This window comes from Lycorma delicatula, chromosome 12 (assembly GCF_047948215.1).
Source record: "Lycorma delicatula isolate Av1 chromosome 12, ASM4794821v1, whole genome shotgun sequence".
Lineage (NCBI taxonomy): Eukaryota > Metazoa > Arthropoda > Insecta > Hemiptera > Fulgoridae > Lycorma > Lycorma delicatula.
The window spans coordinates 68586484-68599365 of NC_134466.1; the positions used below are offsets into that span (position 1 = coordinate 68586484).

At 27.5% G+C, this 12882-nt stretch overlaps 1 protein-coding gene across 3 annotated transcripts in view; it reads right to left on the reverse strand.

Moving 5' to 3' along the window:
- Window positions 1-1368: 1368 nt before the first annotated feature.
- The window catches only part of LOC142333243 (uncharacterized), a 76050-nt gene continuing 64536 nt past the window's right edge, over window positions 1369-12882 (reverse strand). Inside the window, exons 7-10 of one of the 3 annotated variants that reach the window (XM_075380235.1) lie at window positions 10019-10144; window positions 8789-8909; window positions 5638-5761; window positions 1369-2662 (exon numbers count right to left, since the gene is read on the reverse strand). In XM_075380235.1, the coding sequence (XP_075236350.1) occupies window positions 2581-2662; window positions 5638-5761; window positions 8789-8909; window positions 10019-10144 (453 nt within the window). In that variant the 3' untranslated portion in view covers window positions 1369-2580. The remainder of the gene's footprint in view (window positions 2663-5637; window positions 5762-8788; window positions 8910-10018; window positions 10145-12882) is intronic. The other 2 variants (XM_075380234.1, XM_075380233.1) reach the window with 2 other exon arrangements.

Consider the following 12882-nt stretch of genomic DNA (forward strand, 5'->3'; position numbering starts at 1 on the left):
AACTCAAACTTAGTCGCCTAATGCATCTTTCAATAATTGTTTTATTTTCTTGTAAACTATCCTAATGTGTATCTTTTAATTATATGTTTAACGTATGGTGCGATAGGTTACATATATTCTTTTACTTTGTTGTGGTGATAATTACAGTTTTGTAAAATCTCAGGGTACCAAAATAATTCATCATTGAGGATATTAAAAATAAATCAATATAGAAAACACTGTTTCTATAATGAGAGAAATTGTTTAGTTTACTTTTAAATCAAAAGAGCTTTACAGTTGTCCAGTAATTTATTAAAAATGGAAAATGAAACACAATAAGGTTTTTTTTTTATATGCTGTGTAACAGAAATAATACTATTTGATACAAATCAATATTGATATTTTTTTAGAAATGGATTCATAATTAATTGGATATATAATGGTTACTCTTGGTTCTTCTACGGTTAATCTTGGTTGTTATGATTTAATTAAAGGCACTGACACGACCGTCCCGGTCCCATAATACCAGTTCAGAAATGACTGTACCATTCAACTGTAATCTATTTTACTATTTTTGTTCAGAAGCTGTTCAATATCAAAATAAATAACAATATTTCAGTTTTAAATTATATTTTAAATCTTAAAACGTAATCTTTGGTAAAAATAGTTAAAATTCATTCAATAAATTCATTTGCATTGCACAGATTGATTGTTTAAATGACTTGATCCAAATTTTGATGTGTGTTGTTTATATTAAGACTTTTTCAATAATAAAATTACAAATGTTATGCAATTAAATATGCATGTTTAACATTTTTGTAGCCCTGAAAATGAAATATTGCTTTCAAAGAAGTTTACTGTGCCAGCAAGTTAAATGCTTTCGCATCTTCAATGAGTTAAAGTTACAGATGTGATGCTTGATCTGGGTCCTTACATCCTATAAACCCTATCTCACACAATTTCTGTATTAAATGTAATATTTCTTTACTTATCGGCGATTTCAAGCCAGAGAAATTTCTACTGAAACTTGTTTTAAATATTTTAAAGATTTATAAGTGAAGCAGGTCTGTGTAATAAAAACATTCCTTGAAAAACAATGTAGTACCTGATTTGATATGAATAAATCTATACTGAAATGAAACTACCACATGACAAGATGATTTTTAACAGTTACTTGAATCTAACCTTAACTGTAGTGTTAGTAACATACAAATAGGGTAGTGTAAAGTTAACCTGTGTACACATTACTTATTCTTATTCTAGCTTTAAAAAAAAAAGTTAGTTTAGACAGGAAAAGAAATAGTATTTTACTTTATTATCTTTTTTCCAATAAAAATAAATTTACAATATTCTGTTTTAATATAATATTATAGTATAATAAATTACTATTTAAAGTAGAAGTAAAAATGTTATTATTTTGTACATCTTATATTATTATTTATATTTTAATTTTTTCATTCTTTTTAATTATTTTTATCACTTATTAACAGCATATAATATTATCTTACTGATAATATTTACTTCCTGAGACTAGATAATTAATTGGTAATCCTTGTTTGGTTTTTAAATGAAATTTTATTATGATATATCCTTATTACTTACATCTACCTATTTACATAATAATTATGTAACTTTTAATTAGTTATTTATATATACGTTACTTTTCTAAACCTATTTTACACTTTATTTAATGAAAGATTTATGATTTATGCTGATTTTTTTCTTTTAATTAAGAATAATATAGGATACATGTTAATCGTACTTGTATCTTAATATGTTTCATATCTATATTTTTATTGTAAATTATTTATTTATTACAAAAATACTTGTAATATTGTACATTACAATAATGATCTTTCATTTATATAATTCATTAATATCAGGTAACGTACATAACATCTGAGGTAGCGTATACTGTATCGTAACAATTTCTTTTAATGTAAGGATAATTCTTACATTGAACTCAGTATGCAACAGGATAGCTCTTATTCTATGTACAATACAATATCTATATTAAAATTTATTAAATATATTACTTCTTAATTTGAATTAAGAAAAAACTAACAAAACTTATTATAGCTTATATACACAGTCAACCTCTCTCTCTCTCTCTCTCTCTCTCTCTCTCTCTTAACGTCTTGGTTTAACTGACCACACAGCTGCTGCAAATGATTAATTATTGTTTTTAAATTGTTTTAATCACTATACATCGAATTTAGTTACTGATCTTGGGTGAGGGATAGACGCCACCCCCAAAGAATATTAGTTTAAATACTTTTCTGTACAAAATACATTTTCTGTACAAAAAGGAATTTTATTCCTTTGTTTTGAATATTAATGTCTGAGTTGGCTAATTTTTAACTCTATCACTCTGGCGCAAGAAAATTTTGGCTTTCTAATGAAAGCTTAATAAATAATTAAATCTTTTATCAAAAAATTAAAATTAAAATGTTATTCATAATAAATTATACAACAAAAAACAATTATATAAATTTTGTAAATATTAAAAGAATATCACAAAATATCTGTTTCGTATTTTTCTGGAATAATATATACAATGTTATCTTGATGCTGCTGAGTGGATGATGGATTTATTATTTGTCAATCTGTGTGCTCGTGACTCGATGTTATAACTGTATGTACCATATCTCTGTTCGTTATTGGTTCCAGTGGTGGTACACTGCTATAAAAAAAAATATATATTAATAATTTAATATAACATAATATTACTATTTATTAACATAATCTTGCATGCGAATCAGGATGTTTGACTAAGTATTGAAGACAAAATGTTTGATATAGTTTTATTCACTAATTCTTGTATTTCCTAGATATCTAGAAAAATGAAATTTAGCATAGTTATTCTGTAAAAGCTATCTAGAATAATAACAAATAATTATTCTGATTAACAACACTTAAAGAATTAAATCAAATAAAGGTTAAAAAAAAGGACACTAAAACCAGAACAATTGATGACGTAAAATGTGGCCAATATATTCATCGTTGGGCTACACTACTGCTATGAAGATAATTTTTTACTGACTCTTAGGGGTAAGTCAGAAGAAACATAGATTTGTACAAATGCATATTTAAACTGAAAAGGCCTCTTCACTGAAACACTCATAACTAATTCTCCTTTTTGCTGAATATCTACAGAACTGAGATTCATCAAAGCAACTGAAAAATTCAGCATAATAAGGTCAGGGAAAGCAAAAATTATTTTGATAAACAACTCCAAAAAGTTTTAATTATGAAGGAGTTGAGAAGGATATTGTGAACAAAAGAGCTGCAAACTTGAAACTTGTTATGATTTTATTTTGCTTAGTTAGTAAGTTATCACTAAAAACAGATTTTTTTCTTCAGGGATTTCTTTTTTATTTGCCCCTGGGGTTACAAAAGGGGTGCGTACCAATCTATGGGGATTATAAAAGTTTGAAATTCAGCTCTAATGACAATAATAATCTATTAAATATATCTCAGATTCTCTCAGCATAGTTCCTTAAATGGCAAAGCTGGATTTTGTGGTTATAATATGCATTTGTTATTTTAGATATCTGAATATGATTAATCAGAGCACAATCCAAAAAAATGCCAAATGTGGATGAGAGTTACAATGGGATTCCCCTTTATAACATAATTTTTTTAAGATCAAACTAGAAAAAGTGGTTTGGATTTCTAGATTATAATTTTAAAAAAATAATAAATTGAAAAAATTAGACTACAATATCTAATGAAAGACAAAAGGATATTTAGAAGAAAAAAAAAGTCACTCTAACCGCATCCAATTTAAAAAGTGTAGTAGAGTGACACTTTTTTGTATATTTAAATTAGCTTGTCGACAACAACAATATATGCCAAGATTATTGACTTTTAAGTGCATATCCTTTTTCTAAATAATTCCTAACAAAAGCAACATCAATATACACCTGTTCATTACATTCCATTTGCAGATCGAATTTCAAATTGCAGGCAAAAGAAATAAAAAAAAAATTATTTTCAGAATTTTGTATTATGTTACATTGAACAGGTTCCTTAATTGGTAAAGTAATTATTCTTGAACCCCTCAAGTACAATACTTCTTTTTTTGGTGATGCCCGCTTTAAAGCATTGTATTATCAATTTCCATCCTCAGATATTGATTGATTGATGATATATGTCATGCTAGGAATTTTAGTGTTTATAAAATATTAATTAAACACTTTTCTATATACAGTCATTGTAATGCAGTATAAGTAGTTATAAAAAATGACATTCAACTACCGACATTATTACGTTTAGTGGGAATCAAGTTGAACGGGCTTGTATTTGAGAATTAAATTCTTTTATGTGTTACTATTGTAGAATGGAGCTGAATTTTCCTTAGTGAAAGAAATATGACCTTATTTGTATTCATCTCATCAATGTAAAATCGATCAATCAGTGCTGCTGTCATCCTTGATAGAGTTACTTCAATCTTCTGAGGAACTTTGAGGAGGATGAATATTGACTATTTGAAGCATCATTGAAGCTAGCTTTTTGGTTGGAGTAATTGTTTCACCTGTTTTAGTCTTACCGCATAAATATATTCATATTCTATAGGTTGAATAAAACAGTGTTGAAGAACCTGCAAGCTGTAAAATTGGTGTGTTTTTTTGGTTTTGGTAATTTTTGGAGGAAAGTGAGTAATACTGTTAATTAATTTTGGGAAATAATATTGAAATTCAGTGGAGATTGCAAAAGAATGTCAGTATCTGAAATAACATACAGTGAACTGGATGAAATATAGTGTTTTGATGTCATCAGCCAATTAAGGCCACTAAATTATCATAGCATTTAGCTCTAGATTTTTTTGGTAAAAGTTATAACGTTAAATGAAAATTAAATCATAGAATGTTAGATCCTATGAAAGAATGTATTGAAACTGAAGCGATACAAATCTCAGAACATAAGCAAACAAGTTTGAAGAATTGAATGTAGCAAAATTTTAGACTTTATGATGTAGAATATTTAAAAAAATAATTTGTGAATAGGAATAAAAGAAAGGAAATAATCAAACCATTAGAATTGCCTCTGTTCAGGTTTATCCGAGAAAGTTATAATCTAGCCCATGAGCAAAAAAAACCTTGTACAATGATCATGACTGTGATGTTATAAACAGTGATCAATTTATTTACTTGGGCCCTTATATTATCATTCTGCATCCAATTCATTATAGTAACCCCACAATACATGATTTTTTTTTTAAGTGATACCTATGTTTCATCGCTCAAGTAACAGGATTGATATTGTCTTATAATCATAGCTTTATAAAATTTAAATTGCTTATTAGAAAAATGACAAATCGGTCAATTCGTTCAGTTCCTATAATTTTCCCTTTTTGGTATTCCAAAGTAATGCAAAAGTGTTTCAAAAAAATTTCTAAAAGAATGTTTAGAAATGATACCCATGTAAGAATCTTTTTTTCTAACTGATTTACAATTACAAAAGAAACTATAGCATCCTAATGTCTCTCAAATGAAAACCAACCAGCTGATTGATTGATTCGTTCTATCTAGAATTTGTAAGAGATCCATTTCTAAAACTCTACAAACAGGAGTTCACACTGAGATGAGTAAATAATATTTCATTTTCATGTAAATATAAATAAAATAATGACAAATTTATTATAAGTATACTTACTTTGCTAGATGCCTATTTAACATTGTTGTAGGCGGTAACAATAAAGGTGACTGTGGTAAAAAGTGCTCTTGTGCTAATGGATCTTGTAATTTTGTATCAAATAGTGAGCTTAAACCTTTGTTATCTACAATAAAACAAAAACTCATTTATTGAAAAAATTATAAAATAAATATGATTTATTATTTATTTAGCATATACAATTTATTGATTAGGAGTCTTCATAAATGGTACTTCTATTTTGCCAAGAAAATCCAGACTCTTTCTGGGAATCGAACGTGGGACCTTAAGTATATCAATCTGTGACACTACTGACTAAGGTCCCAAGATAACAGTGTTTTATTTTTTATTTTAATTTTGCTACTGATTTGTTATCTATTTTATTGTAGGGTCAGACTCTTTTAACTGAACTAATTGGTTTTCATAAATTTCTATTTTGTTCCTTCTCTGTTGATTACTGATGACATATTATTAATGTCATGTTTATTTTTATAATTTCCCACTTCTTCGTAGGGTGTTGCCTATTAGTTCTGCTACGACATCATCTTAGTTGAAAATTCAGAATGTTACTTTGTTTCTTTTCATATTCTTATTGCTTACCATCATTCAGTAATGAATTTTATTCTTTTCTATAAGTATGTTTCCTAACTAATTTCTGTTTATTACAGACAAACTTTGTTTTTTTATTAATAATCTCTATTAGCAACTAGCCTTTTTGAATTTTTAACTCATGAAGTTTTCCATTATGAGATCATAAAACAATTGTTCTGTCTAAATTCTTTTGTTGCTGGAGATATTTCTACACTAACTAAAGTTTCATACTATTTCTTCTTTCTTGGATAAATTTCTATGTTATCTTATAATATATTACGGGCATTGATTAGGCAATTATGAACATTTTGAAAGAAGAATCTATGTATTTCAGACTATATTTAATCCAGTTTTTTATTTTCAACTTTCACTACCTAAAAATGATATATGATTTTGTTGTCACCGATTGTTTTGATTTTCATTATTATTTTTTATTTTAAAATTATTAAATATTAAACAACTTAAATTTCAAAAAATTGCAACTTTTTTTCTGAAGAAACTTTCATAATTACTTAGCCTTACTTTCTTTAATAAATTTATCAGTTGTGATGCTATTATTGCTACCAGTTATGAAGAATATTAGAAAAGCATTTCCTAATATTATATCTATATTTGAAATCAGATAATTTATTCTATGTTGTGCTTGACCACTAAATATGTTATTCTTTTTTCAAAATTTCTGTATTTTCAAATTTCACACTGTTCAAATGCGTTGAAATTTGATTTTGATTTTTCCCATGTAAGATTTGTATGTTGTGGTTATACATATAACCACAAAGAAGACTTAACCACAAAGAACATATGTTCTTTGCAGTCGATGTAGTTAATTTAAATATTTCTGGTCAGTGTGTTTGTCAGTATAGTTTTGGGTACTTACGTATTAACGCCACCACGCAGTGGCGTTAAAATGGGCCGATATCGAGTTTAACATAGATTCAAAACATAGAATATAAATGGTTATTTATATATTTATTATTTAAATAATCAAATTGTAATAATTACTGAATTTATTAAATAAATGCTCACAAAATTACGGTGTTAATTAGTCAAGGTTAGCGAGCGTAGGTTAAGTTTACACGGACTTGAATACTAGATCGTGGATACCGGTGTTCTTTGGTGGTTGGGTTTCAATTAACCACACATATCAGGAACGGTCGAACTGAGAATGTACAAGACTACACTTCATTCACACATACATATCATCCTCATTCATCCTCTGAAGTATTATCTAAAACGGTAGTTACCGGAGGCTAAACAGGAAAAAAGAAAGGTTAAGTTTGGTTAAATTATATTTATAAAATTTATATTTATTTATTTATGTTAAACTCTATATCGGCACATTTTCCACCGAAATCCGATTGACTACTTTGTTTTTAAATAAAGCTGTAGCTGCGGTGGCGTTAATACGTAAGTACCTAGTTTTGTTAGTAATCTGTATTTTTTTGTTTGTTGTTTTTGAAGTAACACATTAATCTTTAATTTCTGAAAATTTTATATAACTTGTAATCGTAGTATATTGTGCAATGCATTTTACACATGTTGTCTGTAAGTATGGATAGATAAGCATTAACCAATATTTTGTTGTATCTAGCTCTTTAGTGTTTTTTTCTGTTGAAGAACATGAAATATAATGACATTTAAACAATGTAAACATGTTGCAGATATGTTAAAAAAATGTATGAAACTAAAAGTATGTGTACAGAAAACTAACACAATAACAAAAAGAAAATAACTTGTTCATTAATTTAACAATGTTTCCCTTTTAATTGTTTATTAATTTTTAATTTTTCAGTTTTTATTTTTTTAAAGAATTTGTTGTTTTATTTTTTCACTAAATCTTAATCTTTTCCTTCTCTATTGCAAGACAGCATGTATGTTGTAATTACAGCAGCTACATCAACTCTGCTTCTTTATGTCTCTCGTAGCAGCTGATGCATTTCATTATGATTTCTTTAACTTCCCTGTATATTACATGCTTTGCCAATCAAAACTCACATTCTTTCTCTGTGAATTCTTTAATAAATACATCTTTATTTTGATCATAAACAAAAATTTTTATTTTTCACTTAAATTTCATATCCAGTATGAAATTTAATAATATTTTATTTAGTGTATTCTACATATTACTTGATATGAATTCAATTTCTAGTAAGCAATATTATGATATTTAAAAAAAAATTATGACATGAACACTTGTGCTTTTAAAAACAACACGTCTTATTAAATGCTATGTTAATTTAAATTAACCTCAATAATGTCATTTTATTATACAGTACAGTACAGTACAATAATGTAGTGTACTGTAATGTGTTCAATACAGTTCAGTATGTAAACAACATTACCCAGCTTATTTAACAATACTATATTTGTTATCAGTGAAAGAATGAAATAAATGAGTCAAAACAAATTATTAATGTCGAGTGAAACAGACTGTTTTCTCTTTTCATTTTTATATACAAGTACAGTTAAAAAATCTACGTACTCACATTTAGATCGTGAAAAATAAAGGTTTTTGTTTAATTTATGTGGCTGAATCTCTGGTTACTTAATATTAATTAATTACCTGATAAAGATTTGTTTTCATGTTTGATTAATGATCCAGTTCCTGGTAATGCTCCTGTGTTCTTTGGTTTTCTTTTACGTGTTTGAATTCCCTCTTTTTTCATCGCTAATGGTCTATTTACCTGAAATTTTAATAAATACAATTAATTGCTTTTTCATAATTAATGCTTATATCTAAGTATAATGTAGATATAGTTTATCCTTTTCATTTTTGTATGAATTTGTTTCTTTTGTTAGTCCTTCAAAATGACAGATTTAAAACTGGTATTATATTAAGCATACTCTTATTTCTATTATTACATTAACCATACTTTTTGGATGATTTAAGGTATTTTTTGTTCGTTAATAATCTTTGTCAATTGTAAAAGGGATTAAGTAAAAGTAAGATAGAAAAATATTAAAAGTGTATTAAAGGGCATAAATCATTAATGATGTAGTACAACTTTTAAAAATAAATTGAGGATATTCAAGCATATGTAGACAATATTTATCATGGTATATACACATTTTCTATAAGTTTTCCTTAGGTACTAAATAAACACAATTATGATGCTTTATAAGGTTTTATAAGTAGTGGCTTTATAAGTAGTGGAAAGCATTTTCACACATATGAAAAAAATTATAAAAACTTTGAAAAGATTTACTGCAATGTTCCTTCAATACACAAGTGTTTAATTCCAATAATTTACTGAAAATAGTAATTTTTTAAATCAAAAAAAAATGTAACTTTTTTTTAAAAATTATATGGTAATTGTGCTTAGGTACAAAGCAAGCAGTGCTTAGGTTCAAGCATGGCATTTTCACACACTATAAAATTGCTAATTCATCTCATCCTCTGAAGTAACAACCTAACGGTAGTCCCAGAGGCTAAAATAAAATGGCACTATTCAGAGAAAAATCAAATTTTGCAAATCACCTCTTAGAAACAAAAAAAAATAAATTGTGCAGAAACAACATATTAAATAGATGAACAAAATATAGCTTAAATATATTATTCAGTTACATACAGAAATGGTTTCCTAACCTTTTTAAGGACACCATTATTGGTGGTGCAGCCGGTAGTTCCATTAAGGAAGGCACTGCTAATTAACTCCAGAAGGTCTTTTTGAAGAACAATTTCCATGAGATTTAATCGTTCATTAAAGTGTTATCTATCATGTTTCAATGTGCTGTTCAACAAATTAAACATTTATAAATGCATTGAAAAGTCTTACTAAATTCACATACTTACATTATGAAGTTTATAGTAAAGGCCACATGCATTGCACACTGGTTCTCCACTGTTATTTCTTCTCCATAATGTTGTTGTACTTGTACCGCAGTTAGCACATGAAACTCCAGTTCTTCGGTTTCCACTCTGAAATTTATTAATTTAAATGTTAATTTCTGTTACCTTAAAAAAAAATATACAGTTATGTTTTCTTATTATTATTCCTAATCTGTACGTTGTAATCTGTTCAACTAGTAAACAATAAGCAAGCCCCTCCCTTCATAGCCTAATGAGATGAGGATTATATGCGTGACATGTAAATGAGGTATAGTCTTGTAGAGACTCAGGCCAATCATTCCTGAGATGTGTAGGTAATTGAACCCTAACCACCAAATATCCATCCGAAATAATGACTAAATATAGTCCATTTCACTCGATGTTAATAATTTATCTTGACAGATTTCTTTCATTCTTTCTCTGAAAAGAAGTAGTGTTGAAAAGTAATGTAAGGAAATATTTTTTACATACATAATACTGAACTGTATTGAACAAATTACAGTACAGTATCATATTTTATTGCACTGTTCCGTATTGTTTGTATAGTAAAATTATATTATTAAGGTTAATTTAAATTTACACAGCATTTAAAAACATATCATGTTTTTAAAAGCATGTGTGTTCATAAGGGAAGTTACTTCACGTCAGAATATTTTAAAAATATCATAATATATGCTTACCAGAGATTGATATCATATCAGGTAATGTGTAACCGAACACCTAACCAAACAATTATTATTAACTGAACAGTTATATGCATAAGATAAGATATCCACTGTCTACTACTCAAACCAGTATAAAATTAACTAACTTTTACTTGGATTTAAACCTCAGAAATTTTGACTTCAAAAATCACTTGCTAAACAAATGATTTGCGATAAGGCGTTTACTACTAAATCAGCCCAACGGTCTAAGTTTTCTAATACAAATCTGAATTTTTAAATGTTATTCTGGTAAAACAGGATCTATAACCGGGTCCTTTTAAGGGGCGACTTGGCTAGCTGAGGTTTCAGAGCCAGAGTTCTAAAATTCATTATTGTACGTCTGAGCTTCTGCATCGAATACAGTACTAATATTACTAATTCCACTGTTCAGGACTTCAACACCATTGCAAATAGTCAGTTTCATATCTTATTACAAACAATGACAATTCAATTTAATCTATAGTGTAATAATATAAACAGTTTTCTTTATATCTACAAACAATAATATTAACAATTAAATAAAAATGGGGTACATGGATTTATTTCATTACTATCTTTCATCCTTTCTTATGACTGATACATATAAAGCATTAGAAGTAGCAAAGGCATCAGTCAGAGTTACTTTGTCTAGAAGCGATAACATTCAGTTTACAATCAGTCTGGACAGCGAATAGAATGAAAGCACTACTTTTTCAGCTTATAATGAATCTTTGTTTCAGAGGGGCTTCTCTTGTTCCTATGCAATGATATATTAAACTCATTGAAGAAGACAAAAAGAAAACACTTAGTCTTTTACTTTTATTTGTAAGCCTAGAATTAAACGATTGTTTTTCTTGAAAACTGGTGTGAAATTTTTTACGAATGACTTGTATTTGTGTCTGGTGACCTGTAATTGTTCGGTTGTCGTACATGATAGCACTAATTAATTCTTATTATCATGATCGTGTGTAGGTATCTCATTGCCGGTAAACCAGCACAGTATATTAATTAATAAACTGTTAAATATATAATTTGTAATGCGTATAAGCTTATAGTTATATGCAAAATATATACTTTTATTATTTTGACTGTTTAGAATTTAAACTGTGAAATAACACCTCCAAGCTGGTTTAACATATGAAACTGTAAAACAGTACCATAAATAGTTTGCTTGTTCATTATCAATTAATATTGCAAAATTAAACAGCATATTCAATTTATGAAAGTCAGGTCAAATATGTAATTTTTACATGCAAGTGATGAAAATTCAAATTAAAAAAAGTATGCAAATTTTTTGCAAAAAACTGTGATAACAAGAATCGTATTTGTCTTGCTACATTAAATTGGTAGAGATCACATCATTTTACTGTCAAAACTTGACTAACAGTTAAAAACTTTGTAAAGTTTGTTTAAGATGAGGTAGTTCAGAAAATACTAAAGGCAAACACTTAAAATCATGATGTCTTATTCAGCTGTCTATTTCGTCCATATAGTAAAGTAAACCTTGAACCGTACATGATAGACAATATTTTTATAAATAGTATCTATAGATGAACAGTGCTGTACAAAAATTACTTTGGTATCTATTAGTTATTTCTTTAAAGGCATTTGATAACGTAGTCTAGAATAAAATATTCAGCATTGTAAAAAGTTTAGGGTTCAGGTATAGAGATAGAAGAACAGTCGCTAACCCTTTATAGAAAACAAACTGCAACAGTAATAATCGAAGAGCATAAGAAAGAAGCAGTAATAAAAAAGGGAGTCAACAAGGATGTTCCTTATCCCTGTTACTTTTTAATCTTTACTTAGAACTAGATGTTAATGATGTTCAAGAACAATTTAGATCCAGTGTAACAGTGCAAGGTGAAAAGATAAAGATGCTATGATTTGCTGATAATATAGTAATCCTAGCCAAGAATAAAAAAGATTTAGAAGAAACAATTAATGGCATCGATAAAGTCCTACGCAAAAATTGCACATGAAAATAAACAAGACCAAAACAAAAGTAATGAATTGTAGTAGAAATAATACAGATGGACCAATGAATATAAAAATAGGAAGAGAAAAGATTATGGAGGTAGAAGAATTTTGTTATTTGGGAAGTAGAATTACTAAAGATGGACAAAGCAGGAGCGATATAAAATA